The 18,741-nt window shown below is 37.3% G+C and overlaps 1 protein-coding gene across 11 annotated transcripts in view; it reads left to right on the top strand.

The window, feature by feature from the left end:
* Positions 1–18,741, top strand: part of LOC124103771 (protocadherin alpha-C2) — a 198,340-nt gene that overhangs the window by 141,604 nt on the left and 37,995 nt on the right. The window contains exon 1 of one of the 11 annotated variants that reach the window (XM_046460479.2): positions 15,335–18,534. The exons of 9 other annotated variants lie outside the window; for them this stretch is intronic. In XM_046460479.2, coding sequence (XP_046316435.1) covers positions 15,973–18,534 — 2,562 coding nt within the window. In that variant the 5' untranslated portion in view covers positions 15,335–15,972. Of the gene's footprint in view, positions 1–15,334; positions 18,535–18,741 lie in introns of those variants that run through there. One more of the 11 variants, XM_046460477.2, reaches the window with a different exon arrangement.

The following is an 18,741-nucleotide window of genomic DNA, read 5'->3' as shown; positions in this document are numbered from 1 at the left end:
AATTTGTCAATATTTCTTCCATCCATCTACTCTGCTGTATAGTTTCTATCATTTAGAATGATGTTGGCCTGGGGCTTAGCATAGACAGATTTTACAATGTTGAGATGTGTTCCTGTTATTCCTAGTTTTTCTAGTGTTTTTAACATGAAGAAGTGCTATATTTTGTTGAATGCTTTTTTTTTTTGCTTCTGTTGTGATGATCATGATTGTTATCTTTAATTGTATTGATGTGATGAATTACATTTATTGATTTCCATATGTTGACCAACCCTGCATCCCTGAAATGAACCACATTTGATCATGGTGCACTATCTTTTTGATATGTTTTTGTATTCAATTTGCCAGAATTTTATTGAGAATTTTTGTATCTATCTTCATTAGAGATATTGGTCTGAAGGGTTTTTTTTTTTCTTTTTTTTATGTGTCTTTGTCTGTTTTGAAATCCAGGAGATGTTGGCCTCATAGAATGAGTTTGGATGTGTTCCCTCTTTTTCTATTTCATGAAATAATTTGAGGAGTATTAGTATTAGTTCTTCTTTGAAGGTCTTGTAGAACTCAGCTGGGTATCCATCTGGTCCTGGGCTTTTCTTGGTTGGTAGGCTTCTGATGGCATCTTCTATTTCATTGCTTGAAATTGATATGATTTTTGATGTGTCTCAACTTCCCTTCATCTTTTAAAAAATCAAATAGTCTAAATTGTCATGGTGCTTCTTGTAGCTCTGTGCAGAGAAAAGAGCCTTAGAATGTTGAGAACATAAGCATTAGTTTCTGCTTCTTTTATGATGACTCTCATAATCTGTCACTCTTGGGCTCACAAATATTTTCTTCAAACTAATTTTATCACTGAAAAAATTGTTTTATCTTCTATGTAGTTAGGAGTTAAAAAGTAAATGTTCAAGTTTTTAACCATGGTACTCATTATTTGACCTATGTAGATGAGCAGAGTGATAAATTATGAAATATTATCTATATGTCTGCTGCCATCTGCCTCACTTAGATTTGCCTCTTCTTTGAAGTATAATGTCCATTTTTATTCTATAACTGATTTATAAATTAATCAATATTTTATCTATAGTTCTATAGAAATACTCTATTGAAGGTTGTATGCACTCAGTGTGGTTTGAATTTTACTTTAAGAGGAGACAGGAAAGGGAAATGTTGGGGACTGAATTAGAGCAAATTATGTTCCATGTTTTTGTAATTATGTCAAAACAAATCCTAATGTTATGCAAAACTAAAAAGAACTAATAAAAATTGCAAAAATTTTGGGGCTGGGGATGTGGCTCAAGCGGTAGTGCGCTCGCCTGGCATGCTTGCGGCCTGGGTTCAATCCTCAGCACCACATACAAAGATGTTATGTCTGCAGAAAACTAAAAAATAAATATTAAAGTTCTCTCTCTCTCTCTCTCTCTCTCTCTCTCTCTTTAAAAAAAATTGCAAAAAGCTTAAAGTATTATAATTATTTTAATAAGATATCTAGCTTTAAAATTTTTTTTATCAACTTTGTTAAAGTTATTTTAATATAATCACATCTACTTAAATTATGTTATACAATGAGTTTTGATGGTTGCATGCATTCTTAAAAGCACCACTACCATGAAGACACAAAAAATTTCCATCACCCTCAAAGTGTCCTGTTGTCTGTTTTATTGTCATTCTTCCTTCTGACCCAGGGCCCATAGAACCACCAATTGCTGCCGTCACTATAGACTATTGCATTTTAAAAATAATAAATGGAATCATTCAGTGTGAACTTTTTACATCTGCTTTCTTTCACTCAGCATAATGACTTTGAGATTCTTTATGTTGTGTATTTTCAGTAGTACATTACTTTTGTGTAGTAGTATTCTATTATATACCATATTTTCAAAAATTGAGTCACTCATTGATGGACTTTTGTGCTGTTCCCAATTTTTTTTTGTATTCCATATTTTAAAAATTTGAGTCACCTATTGATGGACTTTTGTGTTGTTTCCAATTTTTGACTATTATTAATAAGACTTTTGTGTATTCTTGTGTACATATGTGTAATATATGTTGCTTCTCTTTTATTTCTTTAATACCTGTGAGTAGACAGGTTGGATTTTATGATGGGTATATATTTTAAGAAATATGCAACTGTTTTTCAAAGTTTTAACACTAGTTTACATTTTCACTAGAAAAATGTGGGTAAAATTATGCTATATCTTCACAAACACTTGATATTACTAATCTTTTAAATATTATCCATTCTAATGGGCATGAAACTAATATCTTGCTGTAGATTTAATTTCCATTTCCCTGAAGACTAATCATGTTATTATCTCATGTGTTTCTATGGTCTTTTATGAAGTGTGTACAAATCATTTGCCTTTGTAGGTTGATTAATTGTCTTGTTATTATTGTTATAAAAGTATGTATACAAGTCTTACATATATGTATTTCAGGTGTTTTCTTTTGTCCGTGGCTTATCCATTTACTTAGCAATGCCTTTGAAGCCCCAAATTTTAAGTTTTGATGAATGTAAATTATTCCTTTTTGTTTTATGATTTCTGCCCCTTGTGATCTACTTTAAAAAATAAAAACCTTGCTATCCCAGGTTTGAAAAAATTTCCTTCTTATAAATTTTCTCCTAGGATTTTTCAATTTTAACATTTAGATTTAGTTCTGTGATCCATTTCAGTTCATTTTTATAAGAGTCAAGGTTCATTCTTTTCTACTGAAAAATACAATATAAAATTGTTGCTGTTTGAAGATGACATGATCTTATTAAAAAGAAAACTAAATACTCCACCAAAAAACTGTTAAAGCTAATAAGTGAATTCAGTAAAGTTTGCAAGATGTAAAATCAACATACAAAACCCAGTAATGTTTGTTCACACCAATGAAAGATCTAGAAAAGAACTCAAGAAAACAATATTATTTATAAGAGCTACAAATTTAATAACACAGTTAGGAGTAAATTTAATCAAGGAGGCAATAGACCTGTACACTGAAAACCTGTACCATGAAACACTGACAAAAGGAACTAAAGACACAAATAATGGAAAGATAGCCCTGTGTTCATGGATTGGAAGAATTTATATTGTTAAAATGTCCTTATTACTCAAAGCAATCTATGGATTCAGTGCAATCCCAATAAAAATCCCAGTGATTTTTTTCACAGAAATAGAAAAATCAATCATAAAATTCATATACAGCTACAAAAGACCCTGAATAACCTAAGCAATCTTCACCAAAAAGCTGGAGACATTACACTGTCTGATTTCAAAATATACTATAAAGATACAATAAGCAAAATGGCAGGTTGCTGGCATAAAAACAAACACATAGATGGAACAGAATAGAGAGCCCAGAAATAAATCCATGCATTTACAGTTAATTGATTTTCAACAAAGGTGCTAAGAACACATAATAGGGTAATGACAGACACTAATAAAAGGTGTTGGGACAACTTGATATCCACACACAGAAGAATGAATTAGACACTTATCTCAAACCATATAAAATCTACTCAAAATAGATTAAAGACTTAAATGTAGACCTGAGATTATGACTATAAGAAAAAATGTTGGGTTAGGGTTGTGGCTCAGTGGTAGAGTGTTCACCTAGCAAGCAGGAGGCACTGAGTTTGATCCTCAGCACCACAAAAAAATTAAATAAAGATATTGTGTCCACCTAAAACTAAAAAAATAAATAGAAAAAAATGTGGGAAAAAGCTCCATGACATTGGTCTGGGCAATGATTTTTGGATATGACTCCAAAATAAAAAATAGACAGATGAGATTATATTAAACTAAATTTCTTCTGTACAGCAAAGGAAACAATGAAATGAAGAGAAAACCTGTGAAATGTGGGAAAATAATTTCAAACCATATATCCAGTAAATGGTTAATTTCCAAAATATGTAAAAAAATATAACTCAATACTAAGAAAACAAATAACCTAGTTAAAATGTATTATAACTCAATACTAAGAAAACAAATAACCTAGTTAAAAATGTACATCTGAATGTACATTTCCTAGAAGAAGATATACATATAGCCAACAGGCACAAGTGAAAAAGGCTCAAAAGCACTCATCTTCAGAATAGTGCAAATTAAAACCACAATGAGATATCATCTCACATGAGATAGAATGGTTATTATAAAAAAGACAAAAGATGCCAAAAAAAAAAAAAACTGTCATATGATTTAGCAGTCTGGCTACTGGGTATGTGGTAGAAAAAAGTGGTATGTTGAAGAGATGTCTGTACTCCCATGTTCATACAGCATTGAATAATAAAATAACTTAGATGTGGAATCAACCTAGATGCCAATCAGTGGATGAATGGATAAAGAAAAAAGGTATACACACACATTGGGATACTATTTTGCCTTAAAAAAACAAGGAAATCTTATCATTTGTACAGGTAAAAAATAAGCAAAAGAACATATGGTATACCACTTGTTGGAAAGACTAGCTCTTTTTATTGAGTAATCTTGGCATTTCTGTAAAAATGACTATATAAGTGCAGACTTCATTCTGGACTCTGTTTCATTCCTTTTATCTTTTCATTCTTTTGTCTATCCTTTCACTAAAAGTAGTTTGTCTTTATGCTATAGCTTTATAAAGTTTTGAAATTAGCTGTGTCAGCCTTCCAAACTTTTCCTACTTTAAAAAATGGACTTTGGCTATTATAGATATTTTGCACTTTCATATAAATTTTGAAATCAGCTTATCAATTTTTAAAAAATCTTGCTGTACTTTTTACAGGAAATGTGTTGAATCTATAAATTAATTTGGGAATAATTGACATCCTAATATTGATTCTTTGGATCCATGAACATATACACCTCTATTTATTTCAGTGTTTAAAAACCTCTTTTCCATGTTATGCTGTTTTCAGTTTTGGAGTTTTGAAAGTCTTGTTATACCTATTCCTAAATATTTCATGGTTTTAAAATTCTATTATAAATATATTAATTTTTTGCATTTTCCAATTACTTATTTCTACTATATAGAAACAGTTGATTTTTATATATTAGTCTTGTATACTGAGACCTTTGTAGTCACATTTTTTAGTTTGGGTAACTTATTTCTTAGGACTCATAGATTCCTTAAGATATAATAGTTAAAAAAAAACATATCATTTGCAAATGGAGCAACTTTACTTTTTTTTTTACAACCTTTATATTCAATATTCTTCTAATCACTATATTGCAATGGCTAAGACCTCCAGTATAATATGAAGTGTTGTGAGCAGGCATCCTTGCCTTATTCCTTATCTTAGGGGAAAAGTTTCATATTTCACCACTAACTGTTATGTTAGCCATAGATTTTTCATAAATGCCTTATTAAGTTGAGGAAGTTCCCTTTTATTTCTAGTTTGGTCAAAGCTTTCTCCTAAGTAGTTGAATTTTGTTAATGCTTACTGCTCATCTATTGAAATGAGCATAAGATTTTCTCCTTTTTTCTTACAAATAAGTTAGATTATAAATTTTTGTATGTTGAAAATCTTCCATTCCTGGAATAAACCAGTTTTAGTTAGCTTTTTAGCTGCTGTGACCCAATGACCTGACAAGAACAACATAGAGGAGGAAAAGTTTATTTGGGACTTAGAGGTCTAAGTCCATAAATGGCCAACTCCGTTGCCCTGGGCAGGAGGTGAGGTGGAACATCAAGGTGAAAGAGGATGGTGGAATAAAGCAGCTTGGGACATGGTACCAAGAAATGGGGGCAAGGAGTAGGGTGCTTTCATCATGCTTGCCACCACCTCAATCTTCCCTCATACCAAAACAATAAAAACAGAAATTCGCTCCATGTTGATTCCTTTCTTAAGTTCTGGTACCCTGCTCCCCCAAATATGCTTGCTTTTGTTCACAGTAGTTCCACTTTTTTCATGAGAGATAAGTTTCAAGACATTCTACAGATGCCTGAAACCATGTATGATACCAAATCCTATACAAACATGCTTGGAGATTTTTGAAGGGTCAGTTCCAGACTGCTACAATAAAGAAAATATTGCAATAAAAAGTGAGATACATGAATTTCTTGTTTCTCAGTGCATATAAAAGTTATGTTTACACTATTTTGTTGTTTACCAAGTGCTCAACAACATTATGCCTAAAACATAATATACATACCTTGATTAAAAATGTTATTGTTAAAAATACTAATGACCATCACAACTATTGGAAAAACCATGTTGATAGGCTTGCTTGAATCAGTTGTCACAAGTGTTCAATTTGTAAAAAACACATCATCTAGGGAATGCAATGAAAATAAAGAACAGTAGTACAAGGTATGCCTGAATATACTTTGCTCTTCCTATGCATACATACATAAAATTTAATTTACAAATAGGCACAGTAGGAGATTAACAATAACTTAAAATAGAACAATTATTACAACATATTGCAGTAGAAGTTAAATGAATGTTCTCTATCAAATATCTTATTGTACTGTACAGTATTTTCAGACCACAATTGACCATTGGCAACTGAAACTGTGGAAAGTGAAATCACAGTTAATTGGATATACTGGGTTTTACTGTATTCGCTAGAGCCCTTAGATAGTCATTTTATGTATTTTTACTTTATTTTTAATTGATACATAATAATTGCCATATTTATGGGGTTCAGTGTGGTATTTCAGTACATGTGTACAATGTGTAATGATGGAACAGGGTAATTAGCATATATATCACCTCATTTATTATTTCCTGTGGTAAGAACATTCAAAATCCTATCTTCTAGATGTTGAAATAAAATATACAATAAATTATTGTTAACCATGGTCATTTTACTCTAAAACACACTTTTACTATCTGATTTTGTATCTGTTATCCAATCTTTCCTCCTTTTGACCTCTGGAAGACCTATCATGAGCTTACTTCAGCTTCAGACCTTATGTTTTAAGTTTTTGCTTCAATATATCATTTTTTTCCAAGAATTATATTTAATAACTTCTTAATTTCTGGATGAAGAGTGGAATGAATGTGGAGAGTCATGTTATCAATGAATGTACATTCTTAAAGGTACAAATTTTAACCTTGCTGCACATATGATGAAATGATATAAAAATGCCATAATGCATTTAGTCAAGGGGGCTGAATTTCTCAGTGAGCATTTAGGTATTTGTGGGAGTCATATGAAGTAAATTATAATTTAAGACTTTGGTTAAGGAAAACCAAGTATTGCTGTGAACATAATTCTGTTTCTTTACACTATGAACTAAGAATTTTGGAGACAAATCAGAAGTAAGTGAACTAGCTTATTTAGCATTAATTGAAATTATAAATAGGCACAAAAATTTGGGTAAACATTTTAGCATGTCTAACTTTAATGTGAATTCTTTTAACTGAGCACCTCTCAGAATAAATGCATACTCATGTACATGCATGCACTTTTAGAAATACATCTAAACATTCAGTCATGAGTAAAAATAATTTATGAAATTTCAATACAATGTTATACATATACTATATATTAATATATTCTTTACTATGGAAGAGGCAGAACTGATATAGTAATGACATGAAAAGATGTGTATTATATGTGTTAAGTAAAATTTTAAAAAATAAAGTTGCATATAAGTGTGTAGAGTATGATTCCACTTTGGTAAAATATATGTGTGCATATTTATATGCACTTAGGTGAAAGTCTGGAGAAATATATAATTGTGAGTGATCTAGTTTACAGGGAATATGATTTTAAAAGATTTTAACTTTTATTATTTTTAATAATTCTGAATGAATTGAATTTAGTCTAAGTAGCATAGATTTTTTTTAAATATTTATTTTTTAGTTTTCGGTGGACACAACATCTTTGTTTGTATGTGGTGCTGAGGATCGAACCTGGGCATGCCAGGCGAGCGTGCTACTGCTTGAGCTACATCCCCAGCCCAAGTAGCATAGATTTTTAATATTGTAACTACGTAGAAGATGAAGAAAAATGAAAATAAATCACAGTAAACTAAGTCTGACTTAATCAGGGTTGTTCCTACCTTCTTAATAGGTTATTGGAAGTCTTTATTGACCCTTGAAAAGAATTACTTTATGCAATTTGATTAATCCCCCTTAATTCCTCAACTCCTGCTACTTTAAGGAGAACTAAAGTCCACATATCCTATGAGGCATGGCTGTCCAATGTATACTATGTGTATACTGATATATGATCCAATAAATATTTCATACACAGTTGAGGTTTTAAATGAACTATGATAATCAGATCAAAGGAATACTAGAGAGTACTGCAGAAAACCAGTCACAGGTGGCTATGATGAAAATTTAATTACAAAGGATATTGAATATCTGAGGGTGACAACTCTGTTACAATAGATGTAACACTGAAGTGAAAAGAAAATTTTATTTGGTTCCCCTTGAAATCGACTCTGTATTTCTAGGAAATTATCAAACCTCTCTGTTTTAATTTTTATATCTTAGCTAAAGTTATCACCATACTGTCTTTGGTTCACTGGATTTAATAGACAATTGAAAATAGATTAAGATAAAGAAAGCTCACAAATTATTAATTGTATTTGAGAGTTTCGTATATATTTTTTTCTGTTCTGGGCTAAAAAGCTAAAATTGGTACCAATCAAGATATATGGTTGTAGGTGTATCAAGCTAAATGACTTTAAGATTTTTTGAGACCATTAGTTCAGAGGCATTGTATAAGTAGAACCAGTGCCAGATTTTTCTTCTGAATTCTATCAGCTAAGTACAGTGTGCTTCCTTTGCTTATTATGAGAGAGAGAAAAAAAAATTGAAGACTCGGTAATTTCTTTCTCAATAATTTTAATAAAATGAGGTTTGCTAAGGAAAGGTTTAGTACCATTAGTATTTTATCAAAATACCTTAAAGCATCTTTTAATATTCATAAAACAGTACATTTTAGCCTGGCTAATTTAGAGAATTAATACTTTACCAACCTTATCATGTTGCAAGCATAGCTATTAAAGGAATTTTGTAACAAAATCTATCACAAGGAATACATGAGTGGGATTTATATCTGAAGAGTTAAAGTCATTTGTAAAACTTCACAGAATATTGTAGGTGGCAAGATAGTACTGAAAGAAGAGGTTAGAATATAAATAAAGATTTTTTTATATCATGATTTTGCTAAGGCCAACTATTTTTTAAAAACATACACAAATGATCCAGTTGAAATATCTAAAAAAGAAAGAAATTTGTAATTGTGAAAACAACTGAGATAGGGCTCCATAAAAATACTTAAATAGCTTGTGACCAATAAGATTCTTAAGCAGGGGTGCATGTGTAATGGGCAGATGTTGTATCAGACCACTAGAAACAGAGGCATGGGGAAAAAGGTTCCTAGAGAGTCTGAAAAATTTCTTCACTGTTTTGGAATCTCATTTCTTCATCAATACCAACCTCATTAGTCTTTTGTAAGGATTAAATGACTATATATATTAAACTGTTAAGTCTCAAGACATCAGAATACAAAGGGAACCCAAATAAGCCAATGGTACTCTAAATATATGAATGGGAACTTTTGAGAACCAGATAGGTTGATTTGTCTGTTTCAAGGCAACAAACACAGTAGGAAAAGAAAGTAGAAACTGGGCCTTCATCTAGACTGAGCTCAGGCCATATCTTGGAAAACAGTTCAAATTCAAAACACCTCAGCAATATCTAAATTTAAAATGCACACAAGCCCACACCCACACACATTGAAATCAATGAATGCTTTGGCTAAAACCCACTTGGGAACAAGGATGTTCTTTAGTGCCAAATTCTCATCTTATTTTATTCTGTGGCCAAAATTCTAAGAATTAGAGAAGTGAAACGGGGCCAAACAAGGTTTTCTATTAAAATAAGAGGTCCTAAGTGATGAATGGAAACTTGGAACAGATCTTAATGGCAATAGTAGAAGCCAGACTTTAGCTGAAATACAAACTTATGAATGTGGGGCACGTATTGAATCTTAAATAGAATATTTGTGCTTTTAATGAGTCAAAAGCTTAACCTAGACAGTGCTGATTCTTGTTCCAGAAGAGCTCAACTTGGTTCTCAGTTGTTGGAAGCTTGCTGCCTCCTTGTCTTCAGTCACTGATAAAATGTTGAATAGGATAAGACCAAGGATAAATCCCTATAGTCCCTGTTGTAATTCTCCTTCCAGGCTGATGAATTCCATTAATAAACACTCTTCGGTACTGTTCAACAGACAATTATGAAATCACCTCACCTTATAACTATACTGTATTGCTATCTTTCTTCATCTTGTCTTCATGAATATATAGGGAGACTTTATGTCTCCATGAATTCCAGAAGACTGTGTTTGTAGCACTTCATTTATCAATGATTCTACTATATCTAAAACATCCATTTGAAAAAAAAATTAAGCCTATGTTGTAGATTGTAAGTTAACAATTTTTAAAATAGTTTCTAGGAAGAAACTATTTTAAAAGTGCTCATAAACAATAATTTTGAAATCATTTATATCAAACTCAATGGCACTTTTTTTAAAAAGAGGAAATTTAGTTCTCTAGTCATATCTGTAGGATCTTGTAGTACCTTGGAAGATAATTTATCTGGTTACAGATCCTTGACTCATATCACTTTTGTGCTTTCTATTTCCTCATCAATCTTGAGGTTCAAGTTTTACGTAGCCATTTTCTTTGATGAGAAATGAAGAATGTGGCTAAGAGTCTAAATAAATCTTCACCTTTAATATTCTGTGAATCTTATTAGGGCTTCTCAATTGAGAATATTGATGGAGAAGTAAAGTTTGATTTTTATCTGTTATCCACCCCAAGATGTTAGCTATCTCTCCCTTTTTAATACTCACCCAAAGGTGGCTTGAGTCCCTTTTGTTTATTCTCAGCAATTTCTAGAAATCTCAGCCAAGTACCATCATATAAATTTCTCAGAACTAAAAATTTAAAGTATCTCTTCCCAAAAGCCAATTGCTAATGCCAAATATTGTACTACTGTATTCCTTCTGGAGGAAGGGAGATGTGAAAAAAACTCAGCTGTCATTTCATGTGAAAAATTTGGGGCACTATTTCTATAAATAATGCTGTAATTATATTGAAAGTATTTTTCTTGTGGCGGTGCCTGAAGATCAGGCGTCCCATCCATTGTTTTAACTAACCTTTATTTTATTTTTATGTGGTGCTGAGGATCGAACCCAGTGCCTCATGTGTGCTAGGTAAACACTCTACCGCTGAGCCACAACCCCAGCCACCATCCATTTTTGACAAGATGAAAAGTTTTAAAACCACTTTGGACTAGACTAAACTTTGGAGATGGCTATCTGTCTCTCTCTTTATATACATATATAGAGGGACATAATACCTTTATTTTATTTGTTTATTTTTATGTGGTGCAAGGCAAGTGCTCTACCATTGAGCCACAACCCCAGCCCTGTCTCTTTTTAATTATATAACAGGTACTCAGTCTGTGGAGCAACATAAATTCACAAATTAAAAATGAAAACTAGGCCCTTCTCTGTTTGACAGATACTCATAATTGTCATCCCCAAACCTGATCAAACTAATGAGCATGTCCTTTGGTCCTGTGGTTCTGCAAAATAAAATGATTTGTATCGATGTTGATAATAGAGAATGGAAATTTATGTGAATTAGGAGAGTTTACTGAGTGCCAGTATTTTTCTTGTAGCTTAATTCTATTGTGTTGTGATTGGTTTTGCTCCTGTGCCCAATGATCTCCTGAGAGATGTATTTTACAAATATAATTAAGAAATATAAGTAAGGAACATTATTTCAAAGTTCTTATCCAGCTTAGGGGAAAACAAACATTCTGTCTTATGGCTCTTCTTTAATCTTGTCACTTTTCTTATTATAAGCAAAGAATACCTTAATTTTATAACTTATAATTTTAATATAAAGTAGAAAAATGACCGCATAATACCTTTGGGCAAAACCCTTTCTAGGGTTCAGCAACTTTGTTAGTTCTCCCAGTTTGAAGTACTTTGTTTTATATTTTCATTTGACAGCTTTAAAGGAAAAAATTCATAGTAAAATCATTGCATGCTCTTGACCCTTCCTTTTGTAAGATGTGTTTTATCCACATACAGCAAAGTGGGAATGCCTGAGTTGCAGCAGCTGTTCTTGAATTTGCTAAAAATAGGGTCTGAAGAAGATGAAGCAATTAACATGTATTGAGAATTATAAGATTTCCAACACTGTGAAGGAGACACAAATATAAAACATGGCTCCTGCTTTTAGTTTGCTTTTAATTGGAGAATAGTAAAGTATTTGTATGAATTAAAGAAGGACACGTATTAGCATTCAGAGATAGGCTGCAGATTGTGAAAGAGAAAGAAAGATCCTTATGTTTAGAATAGACACTGTTTCATGGATTGGTGGGTTTTGAGCAGGACCTTGAAATTTACATAGGATTTGGAATGAGGAAGAGCAAGGAAGAAGCTATTTTATTTAAATTACATAAGCAAATTTCTGTTTAAAAAAATTGAATAGAGCCCTCTGTGCCTTGCTCTATGCTGGGTGCTGGAAATTACAGCAAGGCATTAGTGTTCATGTGCTGTTCTGGAATTACTCTGTACTCAGTTGCTAGGGTTATTTCTTTGTATCTTAAAAAAGTGAATCTCTTGTGAGGAAATAAATTCTCTGGAGGAATTCCTATGGAAGAAGTTCCTTTTACTTGGCAATTTAACAGGGGCTATTTGGGGGAGTTGTTTTCAAAATATAGAGTTGTTTTCAAAATATCCCCAACTTGTAGAATAAGTTGTAGAAACCATTGAGAAAGCTTAATTTTGGTGCACACTCATCTTCCCCATCATCATTGATTTCTTAAATGATATAGTTGCAGTTGCTTATCTGTGTTTATTATCTAAGGTACCATGCCACATGTAGATTATTAGCCAAGATGTTGTTTGACAATAAGAAATGGTTGCATTTAATCACATCCCAATTGGGCTGGGGTTGTGGCTCAGCAGTAGAGTGCTTGCCTAGTACGTCTGGGGCCCTGGGTTGGATCCTCAGCATCACATAAAAATGAATGAATGGAATAAAGGTATTGTGTCCAACTACAACTAAAAAATAAATACTTAAAAAATAACATCACCATCACAAATATCACTAATAATAATAATGCAATTGTCAGTCTGTATGCAATTTGTTTTATATACATTATCTTGTGTAATCATAATACTAGTTCTCTGAATTTTATTTAGTATGATTTCCCACACTTGAAACAAGTAAATTGAAACTTACATTAAGATACATGTCTGCAGTCACATAGTTAGTCATTAGCAGGAGTGTGGCTGACTCCAAATACTGCACTCTTAATCACCGTTCTATTCTGTTTTTGAGTCAGGTGTTCTGCAAGATCTAGGGGAAGGAATGCATAAAGGTGTGCTCAAAACACTAGTATTCATATTTATAGAAAGGGCCCTTTACCAACAGTGAGACCAATCACATTTGATTAGTTGGTAAGGTGGACAGAAGCCTCAGACCATAGTGTGAGGAACAAAATTATTGTAGTGCCAAAACTAGAATATACCATGTTTTTAGTACAATGTCTTTGAAAAGGAGGCTAATTGTGTTGGTTCTCTGTTTGCCTTCTCAGTCATTAAGGGAGAACACACTAGTTGGAGCTTATGATCCTGAAACATCAAAATGGACAACCTGGGAGGTGTCCTTGCTGGAAGATGAGGAGATTGCTGAAAGACAATTTGCCATTTTTCTCCTGAGACATGACATTTAGGGGATTCTGTTAAAAACATCAACAAGCCTCTGCCACTTTAATCTCTTCCTTAAGTGCCTGTGATCACTTCAGGGGCAGAGGGCCATACATGGTCAATACCCAGAGGCAGGTTTCTGAGCTATGGGCAGAGGTGGCAGTGACTGTGAGGGCTGGGAGGAGATGAGGGGAAGAAAGGTCACTTTTCCTGACAATTTACAACTTGATTCCACTTATAAGCCATTTGTTTTCAGAAATAAGTAATGGGTGAGGACATAGGCCAGGACTACAGTTTGTGCACTTGAGAGATTAAGGCTCCCTGAGATCAAATTACCACAGCAAACAGAGACAGAATTACTGAGGGATGTTTGGGGAGGATGCAGACAGAAGAAGGAGAAGCCAGAGACCAAAGAAAGGAGACAGGAATAGATTTTGATGGAAATTGCCTCCCACTCTGCACCCTTGAGGGAACAAAGAGGACAAATAAGAAACAGCAGTGCTAAGAAGAAGATGGGAGTTTCTCTGTTTAAAAAACAAAAATGGTTAGGTCATGCATGGAATGTTGTTAGTGAGTGCACTTGGGTAGCAGGAAGGATGTGCTAGTTCAGACCTTTGAAGTCTGGGTGTTAGGATTATAACCCTGGGTCTTTAACTGTCCCTTCAAGGAGGGAAGCATGCCAAATGTCAGCTTTTGCTCTGGCTTTGTTCCAGTCCTTAGCTAGAAAATGACCAACAAAGAAAATCTACAAATACAATGATGCTGGAAAATGAGGAAGAGAAAGGACATTTTAATGAGTGCTTTTCTGCACGTTGGGCAATAGATTTTAAACCTCTGTGGGAAAGATAAGAGGGCCTGTAAAGGAGAATATTCAGAACTGAGAAGCAGAGGCAATGACACAGCAGGGAAAGGCTTGCCTGCTCCTCTGCCTTCTCATTCAAGGTAGAGAATTTGTGTGTTGCTTCTGCAGCAATATAAGGGTAGGCTTAGGGACCCAGAGGCACAGAGGTTTATAGGAAACTTATAGAAGATGAGCTGCAGCCATTGAAATTGCTGGCTATTGTAAGATAAATCCCAGCTTTCCATATTTTGCTTAATAACAGATTTTTTTTTAACTGCAAAGCATTAATGGAGTTCAAATTCCAGCCTGGCTTAGAAGATCATGAGTAACACTCTTAATTTAATGGTTTTGTAGGCTCTTGAAGACATTGTCATCTATTAAAGAAAAAAATTAAAATCACTCTTGAAAGAAAATGTCTTGGGTGATAAATGAAAAAGATTTGGAGATTAGGGGAAGAAGCTCTTAAAATTTCTACCAATTTTTTACCTAGTGTGACCTAAACGGGTCAAATAAGAGGTTTGCCTACAGCTTCAAGGAGCTAATGGAGTTTTAAACACTAAAATATTGGTTATTTGCCAAGGTACACACTGAAAGTACCGCTTGACTAGGAGCAGAATTGAGTATTGAATCCCAGGATGCTAGTTTTAGGTTTGCTCCCAAAAGGCAGACAGCATTTGCTATCCCCTGCCCTTTGCCCTAGGAGTTAAACACTTTCTGTAGTACAAAAGAGTGTTCCTGAGACGATGTGGGGGTCAGTTCCCATCCCAGTGGCTCCAGAGCACCGCCCCTGCATTTGTGTCCTTTAAATGTTAGAGCAGCCACCCAGATCCCGGTACTTAGCTAAGGTTCTCCGTTTATTTTCCTGGATTGCGCTTGAAAATCTTTTTCAGGGAGCCGATAGCTCCTGAGTTCCAAGGTCTTAACTGCTTTTCACAGACTAATCTTACAAGACCTTTTAAGCTGGCGAGAGACCTTGGAGAGTGGATGAACAGGACCTTGGGGGCAGGGAGACAGGGAGTGGCCGTGTTCCCGCCGTCTGCTGGGATCTGGCGGGTTCGGGTGGAGGAGATGAGGCTGGAGTGGCTGGGCAGTCCGAGGTTGCTGTTCACCACTTCGGTGCGGAATTGGAGCTGGACTTGCTGAACACTCCTCCCTCTCCCCCCTCCCCTTCAGCTTCCTTTTCCCTCCCCGCGGAGCAGCTACGGCAGCAGCATCAGCTGCAGGAAGAGGAGCCGGGCTGAGCGACTGGAGAAGAGTAGAGGAACTGGGGTATGGGGGATCATCCGGGGCAGAGGGGCCGGGGCCCCTTGAGAGGGCCTAAGAGGGGAGCGGCCCCAGGCGTTTGGTAGCGCGTGAACTGTACTGGAGTCGGCGCTGGGCGGCACGAGCGGAGGCGGAGGCGGGGCCCAGGCGTGGAGCAGGGCTGGCTAAGCTGCTGCCTCGGGCCCTGCCCGGCTGCCTCCGCCGCCGCCGCCGGAGGCTATGGAGCAGGCTGGCACGAGACTGTGGGCGACAGAGCATCCACGACTCCGGCGGCCCCTGCCGTGGCTGCTGCTGCTGTCTTTCCTACTGCTGGTGGTGCTGCTGCCCGGCCCGGCGGCCTCCCAGCTACGGTACTCGGTGCCTGAGGAGCAAGCACCGGGCGCACTCGTGGGCAACGTGGCTAGAGCGCTGGGGCTGGAGCTGCGGCGTTTGGGGCCTGGCTGCCTGCGCATCAACCATCTGGGTGTGCCCAGCCCGCGCTACCTGGAGCTGGACCTGACTAGTGGAGCGCTCTTCGTCAACGAGCGCATTGATCGCGAGGCGTTGTGTGAGCAGCGGCCTCGCTGCCTGCTTAGCTTGGAGGTGCTGGCGCACAACCCTGTGGCGGTGAGCGCAGTTGAAGTGGAAATATTGGACATCAATGACAACTCGCCGCGCTTCCCGCGGGCCGACTACCACCTTCAGGTAAGCGAATCGGTGGCGCCTGGAGCGCGCTTTCACATAGAGAGCGCGCAGGATCCCGACGTGGGCGCCAACTCAGTGCAGACCTACGAGCTCAGCCCCAGTGAACACTTTGAGCTGGACCTTAAACCCCTGCAGGAGAACAGTAAGGTGCTGGAGCTGGTGCTGCGTAAGGGCCTAGACCGCGAGCAGGCAGCCTTGCACCACCTGGTTCTCACGGCTGTGGACGGGGGCAGCCCACCCCGCTCAGGCACGGCGCAGATCTCTGTGCGCGTCCTAGACACTAATGACAACTCCCCCGCCTTTGACCAGTCCACTTATCGCGTCCAGTTGCGGGAGGACGCACCCCCAGGCACATTGGTGGTAAAGCTGAATGCCTCAGATCCGGATGAGGGCTCCAATGGTGAGCTCAGATACTCCTTGAGCAGCTACACCTCGGACCGAGAAAGGCAGCTCTTCAGCATAGATGCCAGTACTGGGGAAGTGCGAGTGAGTGGGGCGCTGGATTATGAGGAGGCCTCCTCCTACCAGATCTATGTGCAGGCGACTGACCAGGGTCCAGTGCCCATGGCGGGTCACTGCAAGGTGCTGGTGGACATTGTGGATGTGAATGACAATGCACCAGAGGTGGTGCTGACGGACCTATATAGCCCAGTGCCTGAGGATGCTGCACCCAACACCGTTGTGGCCCTTCTCAGTGTCAATGACCAAGACTCAGGCCCCAACCGGAAAGTGAGCCTGGGTCTGGAGGCCACATTGCCTTTCAGGTTGAATGGCTTTGGAAACTCCTACACACTGGTGGTGAGTGGCCCTCTGGACCGGGAGCGGGTGGCTGCCTACAACATCACAGTGATAGCCACTGATGGGGGAATACCACAACTCACATCCCAACGGACACTGAAGGTTGAAATCTCTGACATCAATGACAATCCACCAAGCTTCCTGAAGGACTCCTATTCCATCTACATCCAGGAAAACAATTTGCCAGGAGTGTTGCTCTGCACTGTGCAAGCCACAGACCCAGATGAAAAGGAGAATGCAGAGGTGACCTACTCCCTCCTAGAGAGGGAGATTCAAGGGCTGCCAGTCACCTCCTATGTCTCCATTAACAGTGCCAGTGGCAGCCTTTATGCTGTCAACTCTTTTGACTATGAAAAGTTTCGAGAGTTTTTTGTGACTGTGGAGGCCCAGGACAAGGGGAAGCCACCACTGAGCAGCACTGTGACCGCCAATGTGTATGTGGTGGACGTGAATGACCATGCCCCTCACATTCTGTACCCTACCTCAACCAATTCGTCAGCAGCCATTGAGATGGTGCCTCGAACTGCCCCTGCTGGCTACCTGGTCACCAAAGTCATAGCCATGGATTCAGACTCTGGACAAAATGCTTGGCTCTTTTACCATCTAGCCCAGACTTCTGACCTGGACCTCTTTAAAGTAGAGCTGCACACAGGAGAAATTAGGACTACTAGAAAGATAGGAGATGAGAGTGGTACCACTTTCAATCTGACTGTGGTGGTCCGTGACAATGGGGAGCCATCACTTTCATCCTCTGTGGCCATTACAGTAGCTGTGGTGGATAGGGTTTCTAAAATTCTCCCTGACACTCAGAGACATGTGAAGAGTCCTCGGACATACTCTGAAATTACACTTTATCTGATAATAGCATTAAGCACAGTATCTTTTATATTTCTTTTGACAATCATTGTTTTGAGCATCATCAAGTGCTACCATTACACTGCATATGGCACTTCATGCTGTGGAGGCTTCTGTGGAGTGAGGGAGCGGTGCCCTGCAGAACTATACAAACAGGCCAACAACAATATTGATGCCAGGTTACCACATGGCCTCAAGGTGCAGCCTCACTTCATTGAGGTTCGAGGGAATGGCTCCCTCACCAAGACCTACTGCTACAAGGCCTGTCTGACAGCAGGCTCAGGGAGTGATACTTTCATGTTTTACAACACAGGGGCCCAGACAGGACCAGGGCCTGGGGGAGCCCAAGCAGCAGTGACTGACAGCAGGCACCTCACAGGCCAAAGTGGGCAGAGTGCTGGAAACCTGATTATTCTCAAAAACGATGTTGTTTCTCAAAATGAGGTGAGATAGTGTTCAAGGGGTATATTAAAAAAAGTCCTGTATTTTCACATGCCCCCTCCCGATATCATGTGGTTGGCTTTATTGAATTATTCACAATAATGACAGGTTATCTGATAAATTAAGTGTTAATAGTACCTCCAATTTGGTCATAATCTGCTGTTTCTTCTCTAGAAAAGTAGCACTAGAGAATTGTTTTACCTCCCATTT

Source organism: Marmota monax, unplaced genomic scaffold (assembly GCF_021218885.2).
Source record: "Marmota monax isolate L192 unplaced genomic scaffold, Marmota_monax_Labrador192_F-V1.1 WCK01_AAM20220418_F8-fsc00006, whole genome shotgun sequence".
In the NCBI taxonomy this organism is placed as follows: domain Eukaryota; kingdom Metazoa; phylum Chordata; class Mammalia; order Rodentia; family Sciuridae; genus Marmota; species Marmota monax.
The sequence above is the reverse complement of the archived record's forward strand: the minus strand, read 5'-3'. Positions and strand labels throughout refer to the sequence as shown.